At 42.7% G+C, this 18,836-nt stretch overlaps 1 protein-coding gene and 1 pseudogene across 1 annotated transcript in view; both read left to right on the top strand.

The window, feature by feature from the left end:
• Positions 1-18,836, top strand: part of MYOM2 (myomesin 2) — an 85,469-nt gene that overhangs the window by 24,985 nt on the left and 41,648 nt on the right. The window contains exons 6-16 of the mRNA XM_066622692.1: positions 1,200-1,288; positions 1,379-1,429; positions 3,464-3,628; positions 7,188-7,349; positions 8,765-8,906; positions 9,765-9,964; positions 11,891-11,944; positions 13,899-14,026; positions 15,180-15,363; positions 16,759-16,933; positions 17,855-17,976. Of these exons, the coding sequence (XP_066478789.1) occupies positions 1,200-1,288; positions 1,379-1,429; positions 3,464-3,628; positions 7,188-7,349; positions 8,765-8,906; positions 9,765-9,964; positions 11,891-11,944; positions 13,899-14,026; positions 15,180-15,363; positions 16,759-16,933; positions 17,855-17,976 (1,472 nt within the window). The remainder of the gene's footprint in view (positions 1-1,199; positions 1,289-1,378; positions 1,430-3,463; positions 3,629-7,187; positions 7,350-8,764; positions 8,907-9,764; positions 9,965-11,890; positions 11,945-13,898; positions 14,027-15,179; positions 15,364-16,758; positions 16,934-17,854; positions 17,977-18,836) is intronic.
• Positions 18,637-18,756, top strand: LOC136638105 (5S ribosomal RNA; annotated as a pseudogene).

Raw genomic sequence — 18,836 nt, forward strand, 5'->3', positions numbered from 1 at the left:
ACTTTATTAATTCAAAAGTGATGTGCTTTGCTATTCCCTTCTCCTCCTTTTCCACCGGTGGATTTGGTTGCATTTCTCCCACCTTCCTTTTTGTTTGCGCACCGTCCAATGAACACTCGAGACAACAGATATGGGAGAAAGAGCCGCTTTATTAGCTTTGACAACCGAAGGGGAGGCTGAGACCTGCAGCCGCAGAGGCAGCGAAGCCCCCTGTGGTGTGGGGGTGGGACCACTGGGCGGTACCAGAACACATCTGCCCCCAGGCTGGCATGCACCCGACTCCAAGCCACGCCCCATTCTCAGGCGGTGTAACTCATCCAGGTCTGTCCCTTAGCTGAGCTTCTGAGGAGGACCCCCGTGGTCCCGGCCAGGGCCCCAGTCAATGCCCTCGTGCCGCTGAACCCCTGCTATAGGGTTCTTCCCTGCCTATTTCGCCTGTACCACCATGCCATAACTTAATTGGGGGTCAAGAGCCATCCATTGAGTGTTCTTCTTAAACAAGGATTTTTATTTCTTTCTTCCATGATAGAACTCCGGGAAGAACATAAGGAGCTCCGAGGTAGCCGGGGTGGCAGCAAGGGTCGGTCAGGCTGGGCACTGGCCCTCTGACCAGACCCAACACCTGGACCCTCAGTGCCAATGACAGTAGAAATAAGAAATGTAACAGCGCCCACATGCGAAAGAGGAGGAGGGCTGGGCGTTGTTCCTTAAAAGGCCTCTGCCTCCGCTTAGTTCCAGCCCACCTCCACTCCCCCCACAGGGAGGAGACTCTTCTGTTCCAGGCCAGGCTAAATAAACTCCGATCACCCCTGTAATTGGGCGATCGGGATAATTTCTGTTCTCTTTACTGTTCCTTCTCCCATCTCCATGCTTTTGATTCTCTTCTCCACTTTTCTCATCTAATCCACTTTTTTTTCTCCTGTGGGTCTTGCCTCCCTCCTCCCTCTTCTTCTGACCGTTCTCCGTCTCTTTTAAATCTCCTTGTCACCCATGATCCTGCCCTTCCCTGAGCCAGCTGTTAGTTGCAAGGCAACTGGCATATCATGGAATTCCAGTGCTTGGGAATGACATCATCACCAAATGCAAAGTTGGATGGTTGTGTCCTCTGAAGGCCCTGTGTGGCAATTCCACTGCTCTCACTTTGACTGGAACTCTATTTATATTATATACTAATTCACATCTCTTTTTACCCTGTTTAGAGCTCACTATGACGACACTGCTACTTACACTGCAGTGGCAACAAACGTACATGGACAAGCATCAACCAACGCTGCTGTCATTGTGAGGAGTAAGTAAGCCATGAAAGCATTCAAATTCAGCAGGGAGTACCTGCAGCACTGTTTATGTTGTATGTAACACAACTGTCACTTTCTTTCAGGGTACAGAGGAGATGAAGAGCCTTACCCTGCTGGAATCCTATATGGTCACTGTAAGTTCACTATGGAATTGATATAGTCATCTGGGTTTCTGAAGCCTCTTAAGGGTACTTTTTTCAGAGCAATAACATTGGATACCAGTTTGCTTCTCGGCCCCATATGAGATACTAGTTTCAACCAATAAAACCCTTAACATACTAGGAACAATGTAGCTCAGGAGCATTTCTCTGTATGGCTTACCTAGCTTCTTTGGTCTTCAGTTTGGGCCCTGTTTTTGATACCTAAGCCACTGAATTACAGGGATTTTTAACAGGGCCTTCTCTGTAGTGGCTCTGGTCTTTTTGAACTCCCTCCCAAAGGAGACCCATCAATCTGCATTCAACACTTTTAACCATAGGGGTAAAGTAAAAGCTGTTAAGATAGAATTGTACATCTGATGGCGTGTGTGTGTGTGTAAGGTGGGATGAAGCTATAATAATAATAATAATAATAATAATAATAATAATAATAATAATAATAATAATAATAATAATAATAATAATAATAAATGACACTTGTCATTGTCAGCTGGGCATGTATTTCTTTTTGAAACAACGTTGACATTTTCAAGTGGCTAGCAGACCACACTATACAGGCACAGAAGTGGCTAGCAGACACACAAACACCCTTGTTCCCCATGCTCTGTTTTACTTCCTGAAGAAAATTGCTCTGAGCCAGGCTTTGTTCAGTCTCTTTATAAACTCCACACAAAACTGACATAGATCCACAGAGTTTGGATAGGGGCTAATAAAAACCCAGGGATGGGTCTTGAATTCTCAATGAATAGACTATCTGGGGAAAGTAGTGTAGGGATAAAAAGATGGATAGGCATGATTTGGAATTTAATTGTGGGATTACTCATTACTTTTTGTCAGTTATCACTGTGAATACACTGGTGTTCCGGGAGGGGGTGCGTGGGTGGGCAAAATGCTAAGTTTCTTCCAGCATCTGGCCAATGGCATAAAGTGGTCCCTCTCACCTTTGCAACTACAACTGGCTCTGAGGGTGAGGGGCTGTTTTACACCAGTGGCCAGGCACTTGAAGAAACTTAGAGTTTTGCCCCCATCCCAGGAACGCAATGTGTGAGTAATATATATATTATGTATTATGGCACCACTGAAATCAGTTAGTCAAATTAGTCCTGGCTAACTTAAAATCCATTCTTTTCAGTGGAACTTAGTAATGACTAAGAGCCCATAGGATTGGGCAGCCCCGCTGGCAGAACATGCATTTGGCCAGCGCTGGCTGCTGAAAACCAGCTGTAAAGCATGCTCTGGCAGCGTCCTGAGTAGTGTTCTGCCCAAGCACTGGCAGGAAGGCCAGAACCTTCCTGTGTGTGTCACTGGCCTGCTGACACCCACTGGAGTAGTAAGCCAGTGGGATAGGTGGGAGAGTGCGGGGGAGGGCGAGAAAGGGGTATGGAGGGGCAAAACTGGGTGGGGAGCGAGAGAGGTGGGGAGGCTGCAGGAGGGGGAGAATCTGGTGAAATTGCTGGTGCAGGTTTGTGGAGACTCATTGCAGAGAGGGAGGCTTGCAGAGGGGTAAAGGGATTTAAATCAGCTTTGCTCTCTAACACCTACCACCCTGTTCTGCTGCTGGCTACAGTGCATGCCTTTTAGGTGCAGCTGCACCAGTGGGGGGGGGGGGAGGAGGAGGAGTCTAGGACCATAACTTTCTTTAGATGCAACCCAATGTGTTTCTGAGGCTGGAGACAGGCAATTTTTTGAGAGCACTGTCATTGGTCTTTGTCCCACACACATTATTGTCCCATAGTCAGCTGTGGTTAAATAGATTGTGCAGGTTTCTTTAAAAAAAAAAAAAGCTACCAAAATCTGCAAAACCTGTTTGCTAGAGATAATAGTGAAGTAATGTATGCTGCATAAGTGATAACTCCTCAATCTCTAAAAAAGTGTTTGTCTTCAGACTTAGAATTTGTTCCTCAGTCCTCTGTGTTGTCATTGTTTTGTAATAAAGCATGTCTGAATTACATATACTTTGTGTCTTGACCGCAATACATCTCGCATGCCTTATTCTCCCCTTTCATACAGTGCCTCTGCCATTGGATATGTGCTTCACCCATTTTGATGTTCAGTTTTTGGAGAGGTTTGGTGTCACTTTTGGTGTGGAAGGGGATGCGCTTACCCTCAGATGCGGTCTTCTGGTCACACCAGAGTTGAAGCGTCTCCAACCTCGCGCTGAGTGGTACAGAGATGGTAAGTTTGTGACTGTCCTTATGCAAAGTGTGCCTGCGCTTAAATTGGTTCTGAATTTTTCAAGAGGCATAGTAGAGTGATATTCGCTAGCAAGTGTCCTTGGACAGATCCTTCACCTTTCCAAGAAGAGCAAACATGCATAAGAGATCTGCTTTCACTATACAAATCTGCTGTGGGCTCCACATTCCATTATTAATAGTGTTAGAGCAGAAGGCCAGAAGAAAAACCTTTTCAGTAAGAAGTTTGTTAATGGATGAAATATGATGCTCTTTTTCTGAAAGGTTCTGATTTTAAAGTGGTCAATATGCAAATGGCTAGGTTTGCATTTGCTATATCATTCAAATCCTGTTTCATTTTTCTTGGGTATTGAAATCATTCTTTATTTATGAATTAATTATATGAATGATAAGCTTGCTGTCATGGACTTCTATGGTTTACTTTTGCTAATCAGCTCCAGGAGAATGTGCTGCTTGCCCCAAATCACTATAGTTTATTACCATGCATTCCCCAATAAATACAGCCGACAACAGGTATGGGATTAAATGGGCCACTTTATTAACTTACAACAAGCGCAACAAGGCAAAATAGGAAACAATACCCAAACTAAGTGCGGGGTTCTAAATGGGGGAAATGGCCTAGTCGTCTACGTCCCCCAGTCTCATAGGGCGTCCACCCGACTCCAGGCGTAGCTCAATTGTTATTAAGCCCGCCTTTCACTGTCGCCCAAAGAGGGTAAGCCAGCCAAACTACTCTGCCTTCAGGTCACCCCTGCAAGGCCCCAAAGTTCAGACCAGGGGCTAGCCAGCCTGCCTCCCCGAGCCGGTCAAGCATCCAGAGAGCGGTTCTGGTTCACCCCTGCCGGAACGGAACTGAGCCGGGTCTAGCGCCTGCGCGCTAGATCAGGCTCAGTCATCCCGCCCCCCCAAGGCCAGTCAGCCAGCCAATCAGCTGGCAGCAAAGCCCTGCTGCCGGCTGATAGGGGGGATCAGCCTGGCAATCATTGCTAGCGTGCCCATACAGGCACGCTAGCTGCCTTAACAGTGGTTCTCACACATTTAGCACCAGGACCCATTTTTTAGAATGAGAATCTGTCAGGACCCACTGGAAGTGATGTCATGACCAGAAGTTACATCATCAAGTAGGAAAATTTTTAACAATAATAGGCTGCAATCCTACCCACACTTATCCAGGAGTAAGTTCCATTTACCATCATTGTTATAAGAATATACATAGTAGCTTGTTAAAAGTACATGTCTACAACATTTCCCCAAATGCAGTCACATACCATGGTAGCCTCATCTAATATATTAAAAATAAAATATTGAAATGAATGGGGACCCACCTGAAATTGGCTCGCGACCCACCTAGTGGGTCCCAACCCACAGTTTGAGAAACACTGGTTTATAAGCATTTAGCAGTCATTAAATGCCAGGGGATATGGTATATGTTAAATAAACTAAGGGTGCAATCCTAACCCACTTTCTAGCACTGACTTAAGGGCAAGGGAACAAACATTACCTTACCTTAAGGAGGCCTCTGTGATTGCCCCCCGCCTGCAGGATGCAGCACACGTCCCATTGGCACAGCTATGCCAGTGCTGGAAAGTGGGTTAGGATTTGGGCCTAAATTAGTTAGTATGGAATGGTTCACACATTCTGGAGGGGAAACAGAAAGTAACACATTTCAAATTTGGATTACAAATTAAAAAATTAGAAATTCCATTGCAAAATAATTGGGGAAGGCCCTTCATCCAATTATGTCCACAATCAGACAATTGGCAACTACAATGATCAGGTGTTTGGCTGGGGAAGAGAAAGAAACAATCCACCTGCTACTTCTCCTTCTCAACAGTTGACCTGTACTATCAGTCATGTGGTAGGATTACACCTGTGTGGTTGGTGGATTGGACTGGGAAACTGAGTACTCAGCACCCATTTATGTGCACATGATTACTCATATAGCTGTATTCATGGAAGCCTGTATCTGTACATGTATGGATCTTGGTTCAAGTGGGGGGTGAAGGATATCGATACTGGGATTCTATTTGTTATTTATGACCCTGTGGCAAAATGTGTTGAAAGAATGAGTAAGAATTATGGTGAGTTCTAACCTCTATTTTTGGTGGTAATGTTTGTGAACATTCCCCATTCAGTTGCCAATTAATGCTTGAATAATTGGCAGGCTTGTCATAGGAAATCAGTGGCTCTTGGTCCACCAGCATCCAACCAGAGATTGTGAGCAATTGCATAAGTAAAATTGAAACCTCTTTTGGTTTAAGCAGTATATAGATGCCCCAGGCAAAGGACAAAGAAACAGTCTCATCACATGTTAGCTCTTCAAATGGGTATTTTGACAAGTTTGCTAATGCTAACTCATCTCGGCAAAGTTGCAAGCTGCAATTTACTAGCTCTGCACAATCCCTCAGTTGAGAAGTACAGGGAGATAGTAGCTTGTCCCTCATGATCAACTGTATTATTTGAAAATATGTGTGGCACATCCATGTGTACTGAATTACCCAGCACCTGCAGGTGCTGTCCACAATGCTGTCCACAATGCATTACTTTTAAATAGTTCTCCATTTTCTTTGAGGAGCAGTGGAGTATTTAGGCAGAGTTCTTAAGCTTCCTGTTGTTATAACAAAGCTACATAGTGGAAAATAAATCAGTACAGAAAAGCTCTTTGAGGCTGGAAAGAAACCATATAAAAGTAGCCAATTAGTGATTAGGGTAATAACTAGGAATAACAATAGGAAGAAGTAGGTAGAAACTTCTCTGGCAAAGTTAAAATATTCTACACATTTCATTGCATCAATTGCACTAGTCAATCAGATTAATTTATATTAATCTTGAGGAACAACCTCTCACCTGTGAGACATTCAAACTTAATTTGATTCACTGCTCAGCAGGAATGCCCCAAAGATTTTAAATTAAGTGTGTATTTATAGTAGACCAGATTAAACTTACTTCTGGCCTTAAGTCATTTTTTTTTCCTTTCTAATTTAATCTGACACATGCCTCAAATAGAGAAGTTTATTAAAAAGGATCAAAAGTGCATAAAGTGAGAACTCCTGATTAAGTACGAAATCCAGCCAAAGTTAAGCACATTTAAATCCCATTGATTTCAATGAGAAAGCAAAGGATGTGCTTAACTTGCTTCCATTTAAATCAACATGACTTAAAAGTGTTTGGTGCGGAACGTGCTGGATGATGCCCTAGATTAGACCATGACATTGCTTCAGAAGGGAGTTTTGTGTATGTGTGTGTCTAGGTGAGTTGGTTTGTTAAAATGGCAATGGTGAGACATCCATCCCATCATTAGGTCTCAGAGGGATAACATGGAAGGCTGTAAAATAGAGCACATCTTTATAGACGCAGAGGTGGAATAAATTTGAAAGTTGACAATTCAGATCTTAAAAGGTAGAATTTCATGATGCTAAATTCCCACCTGGATTAAATTTGTCCTATAATGTCTGTCTCAGTGATTCATGCAAGGTAGAGTTTGATGAGGGTCAATCATCACTGCTAGCTGGGTGATATACTTAATCGCAATTCTTTTTCAGATGTGCTCATAAAAGAATCCAAGTGGACAAAACCATTCTTTGGAGAAGGTCAGGCAGCACTGTCTTTCACCCACCTGAACAAGGATGATGAAGGCTTATACACACTGCGCATAGTCTCCAAAGGCGGAGTGAATGAATACAGTGCATATCTGTTTGTGAGAGGTATGGGCTTTATTTTGTATGTGCTGGGGGAGATGTGCAGAGATACAGCTCCATGCCTGACCACTAGAGCTGGAAAAAGTGAGGCTCAGTAGCTTGCTTTCAGCCAAGCTCAATTAGGGGACATCTCTAGGAGGCTCTCAGTTTTAGGCAGTGATGCTTGTACTTGACTACCACACAGAGACTGAGTGTTCACATGGCCAAAAAAGCTAACTCTTTCTATGTAATGCCTGTGGCAAGAAAGTAAAAGGAATATTCTGATTTGCTTAAGAGTTTTCTTTTTATTGAGACACACAGATGAATTAGAGGCAACTACATTAAAAAGAAGGCCATAATTTGACCTTACCTTTGCATTCACAATTCTCCTATGAGTCAGAATAAGGTTCCTAAAGCCCTTATGAGCAGAAACTCAATTCTAAGTTACTACTTCTTTCAAAAGGAGCACGCTTCCAAATGTGCATTGTTAAGTGTTTGTCAGGACTTCAGGTTGAATTTTCAGTAGTCTCTGCTGAAAGCAGTGGAGCTGGGTTGATTTATGCTCATTTACATTCTGGGTCTTGTAAGTCTCATTGAGTTCAATAGAATTTACTTCCAAGTAAGAACTGTTTAGATTTCACCCTTGGAAATATAAGTTGCTAGGCAGTAAACAAAAATACAACAGAAATCCTTGAAAGGAGGAGGACATTGAGCACATGAAATGGAGGAAGAAAAACAGCTTGTGATTTGGGGAGACATTGTGTCTAATTTCTCCAACACTTGACAGGCTGTAAAGACCTTGCAGTAGGAGAGCTGATTTCTTTCACTACTATTACTCTTAATTGGCACTGCAGGTGTTCACAGAGGTGGTTTCTTGTAAATGAGGACACCTCCTGCCCTTCACCTTTGAAGAAACAGACTTTGGAACATGAAGAGTGCTCAGATTCTGAGCAGCTACAAGGAGTGTTAAGAGAATCCACCCGAAAGGAGCCTGAGGCTGATCTCCAGGCCTCTGCCTTTACTGGTGAAAAGCTTCCAAACACTCACCCACCCAAAGGAAGAGGGGGAAAGAAACACTCAGCGTGATGTCAGTTTGACTATAAAGTACGCATATGGATTACTCCATAGGAGAAAGAAGAGTGCACACTTTTCAGAACCCAGCCTTTTAAAGGCAATTTTGCCATAGGTTAATACAGAATAGAGTCTTTTGTGAGATGAGCTCATCTGGGACCATTTATTTTGCTATGTTTCGTGCTATGTGAACTTTTGTTGAAAAGTGATATATATTGATATTTTTAGTAATAACCATAGGTGGCTTTTGGTGAGTTTCCCAGTGGACAGGGCCATACAATATTGTGGCGTCCCTTGACACAGGTGTGACCGTGTGCCTCTTGAGTCCAGTGTCAATGACGTTGGTAATTTGAACATCTCCTTGATTTTAGATGCTGATGCAGTGGTCATGGGGGCACCAGGAGCTCCAATGGATGTGAAATGCCATGATGCAAACAGAGATTATGTGATTGTGACTTGGAAACCACCAAACACAACCCATGAAGCTCCAGTTATTGGATACTTTGTGGACAGGTATATTTCTGGTGGGATTAGTATATTTATTTTGCATGTCAAATCTTTGAACCAATAATTCAGAAAATACAACTTTTTGTCCTGGTATCTTGCAGTGATTTTGTGTCATGAGGCAAATAAAAGCAATATTATTCAGTTGTCTTTATTGCTGCTATTTCTGTGTGATGGTGCGAAGTCTCCAGAAGCAGTAGGTCTTCTTTTTGAATCAGTTTATACATGAGCAGCAATCACTTGGTTTCTCTTCACTTGAATACTGAGTAACTCACAGTGAAGATGACATGAGCATTCTGATTTGTAACAGCTCACACTTGCAAGCCACCACGTAATGTTGCAGGTATCAAGTGATGGACATGCAAATGTGAATCTTCTTGTAGCCAGGACGAATCCTACTGCTTCAATTAACAATGAGGGAGATTTCAGGTAAATGTTAGGAAGAACTTCCTGATGGTATGAAGTGTTTGGCAGTGTAACAATTTGGAAGGCAGTGAAACATTCTGGATGGTGGTAAACTCTCCATCCTTGGACTTTTTTAAGCAGAGGCTAGATAACCATCTAGCGGGAACGTTATGGTTGTGGAGAGGCTGCAGTGATGAGGGTTTGACTCGATGATGATATATGTCCCTTTCAACTTGATGATGCTATGAAGTTGTTGTAAAGAAATCAGGAAAAATCAAAAGAAGAAATTAGTGTTTGCCAAACCTGGCAACAACCCAAGCTGTATATGAGAAACTTCCCAAATGATCTTCTCTTTCCATGTGATTCCATTATCCAAACAGTCAAGGGAAGCATTTTATATTCAACATAAATTGCTTTTCATAAATTTTCATCATAAATTTTTTCTGTCATTGTTGAAAACAGGTGTGAAGTGGGCACTGAAAACTGGGTTCAGTGCAATGATGCACCTGTAAAAATCTGCAAATATCCCGTGACTGGGTTATTTGAAGGACGTTCCTACACATTCCGTGTGAGGGCAGTCAATCAGGCTGGTGTCAGCAGGCCATCTAGAATGTCTGAGGCAGTGGCAGCTCTTGACCCCATTGACTTGGAGAGGTTGCAAAGTAAGTAATGAGTGAACTAAGGAGCCCCTTGGTATTTGTTCAGCTGATATTTGAAAGAGGATTTTGCTTCTTCTTCTTTTTAAGCAGGAAAGCAAATAGGCAGTGATTCCCATTTGTGAGGGATAAATGTATCTGTGCATTCTCTTTCTTGATACTGTTGAGAGGAGTCCACCCAAGAGACTGACTGAAATGGCCACTTCAAGCAGCAGGTTGGGGGAGAGGACAAACTGGTTGGTGTTGCCGCACCTCCTTCCTTGCATACCGCCTGCCCATCTGCTGTACCTGGTTGCTGCACCAACCTCTTCTCTCATGCTCAAAAAGCACAGAGATGGGAAGCTTATCCATTCTTGTAATTTTTGGATGTGTTGCTTTCCCAAGCACTCAGGACAGTGATCAGGAAAAGGTCCGCTGTCTTATAAAGTGGCCAGGTGCTGAGGCTGCTGCTGGGACCAGACAGTTTCCACACCCAGGACCCTCCCAGTGCAGGGTTCTTCAAGAAACTACAGAGAAGGTTGTGGAAAAGGAGCTGGGTTGTGGCCTGGTTTGTGTGTGTGTGTGTGGGGGGGGGGTCTCATGGGCACAGCAGTGGTGGTCACGGGGCAGAATTTGCCAGTATTTTAGGTGGCAGGTCAGCTTGGATGGTCCCTGAATACCATCTAAACCTGCTAACAATGATGCAAGGGAACACAGACCATATGCTATGTCTCACAGCCTTCTTATAGTTGAATTGTTTGCTCCTGGAATTAAAATTTACAGTCTATAAGCATGTATTCAGGAGTCTGTGTGCATTTTGAAAGAAAGATAGTGACGTTACAATTTAGTTTTTAGTCATGGTTTTCAAGGATGATATTCCAAGACCAGCAGCAGGTTCCTTTGCTAACCATTTTTTGGTATTGTATCTCTCAGCTTTCTGAAACTCTTCTGATTATTACAGACTAAGTAGAACCAATGTGGCATTTGTTGCAGATTTCTCTGTGGATGGTCCTTAAGGCAATCTGTTTGAAGAGGTATCTCATTCTCGCCCAGACACCTAGGAATGGCTTTCAGTTCTCTAGTGTTGTTAATGCTTTTCCAGATGGTGGCTACTTTAACTGACTGTTTGTTATGTAGGAGGCATTTAATTTTGAAATAATTCAATATTATACAGCCAGCAACAGCCACCATGTGCTGAACTCCCTTTTGATTTGACCTATATATGGTGATTACTTTCATCCATCAAGAAAGTCAACACTCTTATTCAAAATATTATTTGGTTATATTCTAATTGAATTTCTTCATCTTGTAAATGAATTGCTTGGATAAGGCCAAATATCTATCTAATTTAGCTCTCTGTTTCCAATACTGGCTAACCAGATTCCTCAGGAGACTACCAAGCAGAATGTGATAGCTGTTTCCTGTTGCTTGTCTCAAGAACCTGGTAATTAGAGGTCTATTTCCCTGAAGAGGGGGATTCTTTCTTAGCTATTATGATGACAAAATTGCCGGCAATAGATGTATTCTCCAGGTATTGATCTAATCCGTTCTGGAAAGTTGTCTGTGCAAGTAGCTGTCACACTTACTTCCACACGTAAATAATGTAATGTCCATTTTCATTCATTTCATAACTTCATTTAGCATGCTTTGAACCATTAACCTAACTGAATGACTCTAGATTCTAATGTTTGAGGGAGAACAAGATAATTTGTTGTCAGACTATTAATGCCATTCATTTAAAAATATTGCTTTTACTTCTTTGTGTACCATTGGCATAGATGCCCCACTCTGCTAGGACATCCTGAATTAATACAATTGGATTTATGGAAACAATAACACAGAACACTGAATGATATTTCAGATGTGGAAATCCATAATACTTGGTGATAACAGTGAGTAGAGATACATTAAAGCTAAAAATATATATATTAAAAAGTTTGTTTTTACCTTCAGCTATTCATTTGGATGGAGACAAGAAAATTGTAATCTATCAAGATGACCTTGAAGGTATGTTGTTTGCCCATGACTTTATCTCCATGTATCAATATCACTGCTCCCTTGCTGTTATCGTATACTTTGTTTTGGCATTCAGTTTCCTTTAATTTTCCTTCGCGCGCGCGCGTGCGCGTGTTGTCTGTCTACCTGTCCTCCTCCTGGATCTTTAATGCAAAGTAGAACCTGATCACATTTATTTATACACACAAACATATCTTTAGCTGCAAGATGGGCTTGAGAAAAAGGCTAGGGATATAAACAATTCCAATTTTGAATTCTGGGGGAAGTGGCCTTCTGCTGTTCTGGATTTGTTAGCTGCTGTTGAACTTTCAGGGTATATCTGTACTATTACTTTAACTGATTCCCTTCAAATGATCATGGGAATGGTAGCTCAGAGAACCCTGCCTCTTCGCTGAAGTACATTTCCCAGCTGTTAAAACAGTTTAACAAAGTTTGGGTGTTGAGAGGAAGGTCTGGAGCCATTTTCCTATTTGAGGCACTTTCTGATATCATAGCTATTACTGCATGTCCTTGCAATCGCAGTAATGAGGAATATCTTCAGATGTTCAACCACACAAACTGAAACTGCAGGAAGACAGTGGTTCCACATTTTACATGGCACCTGCATTTCCTTTGAGTGTAGTCGAGATACCTCAGATATTTTCTGCAATAAAATGTAAAGTAGGACTGAGCAGTGCACATCCTCAAATCCCCCTGAACATTTGCCTTGAAACCCCCTGATTGGATTGTGGTTCTTTGCTGTATGTAGTTCTGTTTGTTTTTATGCTTTGCTGGGAAAACATTGGGGTAATGCTGGTGTGGTTTCAGCGAACGTGATTGTCACTTAAAATGTGAACTAGCTCTTTCATGCCAGGTACTGTCTAACTAGGAAATTAATGAGGTAGGAAGTAGATGCTATGAAGGGTAGATGTTGTTTCTATAAATTGTTGCCCTGTGTCTCCTTCTCTCCCCCCCCCCCAATATCTACTAATGCAAAAGGTGTGATGTCATGTGATGCCATTGTGGCTTAAGTTTCCCCACCTTGGCTCCACTTCATTGCTTGCCTTTTGTAAGGACAAGGAAGTTTGGAATGCAGTGATGTCACCTACCACATGTTGCATCACTAGACTTTAAGGGAGGCCGATGGGGCAGCAGTGTGACTTTTGTTTTGGGGGGGTGGGCAGCAGGCGTTTATCTTCCATAATGTCTAGTTATGCTGTCAAGGACTAGACATGGAATGAGGTGCAAAGCATACAAGGCACTTGTACTATTTTCAGTATCGGATCAGGCAAACTGAGCCATTGCAGACATGTGATTCAGATCCCCATTGCCTCTCGGGTTTTCCAGACTGGAAGACTTAAATTGTCACTTGGTGGGAATTTGAGAACAAAGGTGGCCGTAATGAAATTCTTTCCTATCCTCTGAATTACTTCTGGTTTGCATTGTCATGCCTAGTGCAGAAGAGAGATTTCTGCTATGGTGCTTGCCCTCCTATGTGTCACCTACACCATTTTATATTTCGGTGCTGTGATCTGTCATGCAAATTCTTCTCCTTGCTCACTTTGCAGCAACGAAGACTCCTGGGCTCATGTCTTTGATCAGCCCTGTTTTGAATTTGCATAAAGCGCAAAGACTTTACCAAGCCATTTAGTATAGCAGATTAAAGTGATTCAGATGTGACTGAAGAAAGAATCTTGTGAGATGAATACATCTAGGGGTCCGTCCCCACTTTTGAAAATATGACTTTGGCTGTAAAAAAATCTGTGCTCTACTTCTAATGGGTTAGCTTGGGTTTCTCAAAGTAGAAATGAGATAGCCTTAATAAACCACAAAGCTGATATTATACCCCTTAATAGCCAAGCAATGCGCTCTAGCAAGGGAGTTCAAAAAGACGAACTCTCCCATAAGCACTGACCTGGGAGGTTAATCTGGCATTTAACACTTACTGAGTTTATTACTCCTCTAGGTGATGTTAAGATTCCAGGACCTCCCACCAATGTACATGCTTCAGAAACCAGCAAAACATATGTTGTACTCAGCTGGGACCCACCTGTTCCCCGTGGCAAAGAGCCATTATCATATTTCATTGAGAAGGTACTGTGCCGTAGAGTTACATTCAGCTGCAAGGCATTTCATGGCCACATACCATTCCGTTTCAAATCATTTTCTCGGCAGAAGCAAGGGAAACAATAAAATCAGCAAACCTAGGCTAGGTGATGGGATGATAAAAGAAGCACAGAAACAGGGTGTTTTGTTGCATTATTTAATGGTTGTTGAAATACAAGACCTGAAAATGAAGTGCTCTTTCAGTCATTGCTTAGTCTTGTATAAAATGAGAACAAGACGTCTGTATTATAGGCTCTGCTAAGAAACTGAGACACTTTTGCTTTTCTGCTTGTGGGACAGAAGGAGAAGTTAACAGGTAGCCTAGAGCAGTTCCACTTTCCAGGGGACATGATCCAGGCTCTTGTCTTGGGAATGAGGATCACCTGTCCTTCCATACTAGTAGATGAAGGCTAGGTCACATACTGGGACACCATCAAACCTTAGCCAAATTTTGTTACCTTCTGGCCTATTTCTGCCAGCATTAAAGGGGGAAAGAGATTTCTTTGCTTGACACACCTAGCTGTGTTAAGAAATAATCAGTGTGCATGAGTAAGGCCAAACTAGATGTGATGGGGCAACTATGCACATGACAGATCCACCCATATATTAAAATAAGGGTGGGTGGGTGGGTGAATATATATGAAAAGAGACACAGATGGAAGGGAAGGGAAACTGGGCATCAATAGTACCTTACTGCACATTATTACTTTGAGCAGTTGAGTCTCTCCCCCCCACCCCGACATGTTACCATCGTGGAAGTGACATGGGGCAGGGGTGAGCAATGACTGGGGCATGGGGTGGCTGGATCAGGCCTGGGAAGGGGGCATAATTGGCAGCGCATGCCATATCCTATCCCCCTTCCCAGACCTGATCCGCCAACATGGATCAACATGCAGGTCTGAGCTGAAGTATTGCAGCTGCTGGGGCTTACCTTGGGGCAAAGGGACAAACATCCTCTTACCCCGAGAAGAGCCTTAGTAGCCAAAATTCCCATGTGAGATGTAGCATAGCTTGCAATGGTGCCGCTGCATTGCTGTGTGCGAATTCAGTTAGGATTGGGCTTAACAGCCCAATTTTAAGGCAGAGTATTTCTGTCTACAACTCTTTCAAAGTAGTAATTATCTCTCTCTTTTCCCCCCAGTCTATGGTTGGCAGTGGAAGCTGGCAGAGAGTCAATGCCCAAGTGGCAGTGAGATCTCCACGCTATGCAGTGTTTGATCTTGCTGAAGGGAAACCATATGTGTTCCGAGTATTGGCAGCAAACAAGCATGGAATTAGTGATCCTTCTGAAATAACACCTCCTATTCAAGCAAAAGAATCCATTGGTGAGGCCTTGTTTTGAAATCTGAACAAAATACCATGTCAAAGCATAAGTGATGCTGGAAAGCAGAACTTTCTGTCAAAAAATTCAGTTATATGTTTAATGTATAATAATGTATTGAGCAAGTTGGGATGAATCATAGTTCAGTGGGAAAGCACCTGCTTTGCACAGAGAAGCTAGGGCTAGGAGGAAACCCTGTAAGAGACCTTGGAAAGCCACTGCCAGCAAGTATAGAGAAGATTGAGCTAGAGGAACCAAGGGTCTGACTTGGGATTAGGCAGGTTCATATGTTCATATTTTATTGATGTACATGTGTTCTCTTCTTTTCTATAAAAGTACGAGCAAAGCAGTGAACAGGAAATAAGAATACAAAAAATTACTGCAGGTTCAAGAAAACGCTCAAAGCACCAAAGTGAAATTAAAATTAAAGGCACAGCAGCAGAATCCTACAATGCAGCCATTAGCTAGGAAGTTTAAAGTGCCAGCTAAAGCCCTACTGGGACGATGGTGCATTGGTTGCTCACTTGGCAACCTGTAGAAGAAGAATGTGATATTGTGGGGTGCTGTGCAGTTCAAGTTCAACCAAAATTATTGTTTATTTCTTTAAAATATTTGTATTTTGTTTTTCATCTCCCACCATGAGGTGGCTCAAGACAAATTAAAAATGAAACAAGAACAATCACATATTAAACAAAAAAAACAAAAACTATAGGAAACAGAGCAACAAACACATTAGGTCTTCAAGGCAAAGAACAAAAATAATCTAACCCTGCAAGAGAGTACTTAATTCAATTCCAAAATCTATGGAGGATAAATAAGTGTTCAGCTGCCTTCGAAATATAGGCAGAGAAGAAACCTAGTCTGATTTCTAAAGGTCCAAAGTTCCACACATCGAGGCCATTGTGGAGAAGAACCAAAATAGTCACTGTCAGCTGAACTGTTGATGTTGGAACCCACAGGAGGGCCCCCCAGCTGGGCAATTTCATAAAGGGGGAAGTCCAAAGCTGCAGTAGGGGTGAGCAAACCAGGGAAATAAGGAAGGCCACATTAAGATTAATTTTAATTGGCAACCCTAATTAGCACCACATTTCTAAAAAATTCTGTTGGTGTACCTGCCTGCAGAACCAGGGTAACATTGCTGTAATATCAATGTAAAGTCATGGGGCACAGTTCAGCTACCATTAAAATTTCAGTGGAATAAAGAACTACATGCTTAACACCTTCTCCTTTAAATCTATGGGAGTTAAAATGGCTTAGCTTTGATGCCATTGTGCTTCTTCATTGGTTGGGATATCCTGTTTTAAGTACTTCCCTAACACAATGAGCATTAGAATTGAGTGGTTGTATGTTATGCTCTAAATGGATTGAAGTCGAGTAAACGCTTCTCTGTGTGCCGCAGTTGTTCCTTCTGCCCCTGGGCGTATAGTAGCAACAAGAAATACAAGAACTTCTGTTATTGTACAATGGGACAAGCCAAAACATGAAGAAGATCTGTTTGGCTACTACATTGACTGTTCTGTGGTGGGATCGAATCACTGGGAAGCCTGCAACCATAAGCCCGTTAAGTATAACAGGTAAATGAAATGTGTTTTTGAGTGTGTTGTTTATTCCTGTAGTCAGTTTGGTAAGTTTTGTCACAGGTCAGTTGAAAATCCCTCGTTCCCCTTGTGTTTCTTTTAATACGAAAATAAAATAACTTCTTCCTGTAACCATAATCACTAAGTGTCTTCTTACTGATAGAAAAGTAAAGTAGCATCTCTCAACTGCACTGCAGTAATGATTAGCCTCTATGCCAGATAGCCTATATATTGCCATAACTCAAGAACACACCGGAATGTCAGGGACTTTCTATCACTAAGGGCCCAATCCTATATAACGTTCCAGCACTGATGCAGCCATGGCAATGGGGCATATGCCTCCTCCTGTGGTGGTGGGGGGCAGTCACGACGATCTGCTCAAAGTAAGGGAACATTTGTTTCCTTACCTTGGGGCTGCGCTACAGGTGCATCAGCGCTGGAAAGTGGCATAGGATTGGGCCCTAAGAAGCTTTAGGACATCAGTGTAATCCTTATATCTACTGTGTGGGAATGTGACTTAATCTTTAGGTTTGAGTATGCACATAATTTGTCACATTCTTTTTTTTGTTTTGTTCTTTTTCTCCCCATTAGGAGTAAGCAAAAGATCTATAGGAGAAACAGTTACTTTTTCCCCTGTGGCTTTTTTGTGCTTTAAATGGAAAATTGTTAGGCTGCAGAAGCCGTTTTATGTGCCCTATGTTCACTATACAGCCTGGGAAGAACCAGCATGGCTATAGAAATCACTGTATTAGAGCCGTGTGGACACATAACTTACTATTCAGTTGGTATCAATTTTCTATATTCAGCCAAGGACTTCTTATTATGTGTTTCTTCCTGCCTCTCACAGAGAGTGCCCTTTTGAGGCATATGTAAAGATTCTCATTCTGTTATGTATATAACTTAACTATCCTATTTCAGATTTGCTGTGCATGGCTTAGCAACTGGAGAGAAATACATCTTCCGGGTGAAAGCTGCAAATGCTGTGGGAATGAGTGAAAATTCCCAGGAGTCTGATCCTATAACAGTACAGGCAGCTCTCAGTAAGTGATATTCTATAAGACTTAAGCTGTTAAAGGAGCAATAAAAAGAAACCAATCTGAGAACCCATTATTGCTTACATGAGTACAAGGGCTGGTCTACATGTTCTTTGATTCATGTGCCATTTGATCTCTCTTCTCTGTAATGATACTGTGGCCTGTAGTATAACATGCTTCTCACCTCAGAGGAGCTCCAGCTGTCTGACTGTCACATAGAAATTCCCAATAACATGGACAGTTTCCATGTTGGATGTTCATGGAGGCACATTCGTTGTCCACAGGATCAGAAGTTTTCACATGAAAAATAATGGGATGTGATATGGGCTGTGGGGAGTCACTATAGGGAAGTGGCTTCTCTATTGATCAAGGAATGCGCAGAGCAGCTCTTGCTAGCTTGGCTGGCTAAAGGATTTTGAGCACAGTCCAGATGCAGTCTTGGACCAGTGCAAGGGAGGTGTTGCAAAAGTGCCTTATGGCACTTTTGCAACACCGTAGGAGTTGCACCGTAGGAGTTGGAAGGCCGGTTCACAGACTTACGGCGGCCTCTGAAGGAGGCCTGAATACTGTACTGCTGCACCAGCAGAATGGGGAGTTCTAACTCCCCTCCCACGCAGCCCAACCTTACACCAGGTTGCTTGGATCTGCGCTGCCTCTTTAGGTGGCGGTTACAGCAACTGTTACCCTGCACATGCCCAATCTCGTCTGATCTTGGAAGCTAAGCAGGGTCAGGCCTGGTTAGTACTTGGATGGGAGACTGCCTGGGAATACTGGGTGCTGTAGGCTTATACCATAGTCTTTCGAGACTGAAGGTTGCCAACCTTTAGGTGGCATAGATCCAAGTAGCCCCATAGGGGCTGCTGCCA

This window comes from Tiliqua scincoides, chromosome 1 (assembly GCF_035046505.1).
Source record: "Tiliqua scincoides isolate rTilSci1 chromosome 1, rTilSci1.hap2, whole genome shotgun sequence".
Taxonomy (NCBI): domain Eukaryota; kingdom Metazoa; phylum Chordata; class Lepidosauria; order Squamata; family Scincidae; genus Tiliqua; species Tiliqua scincoides.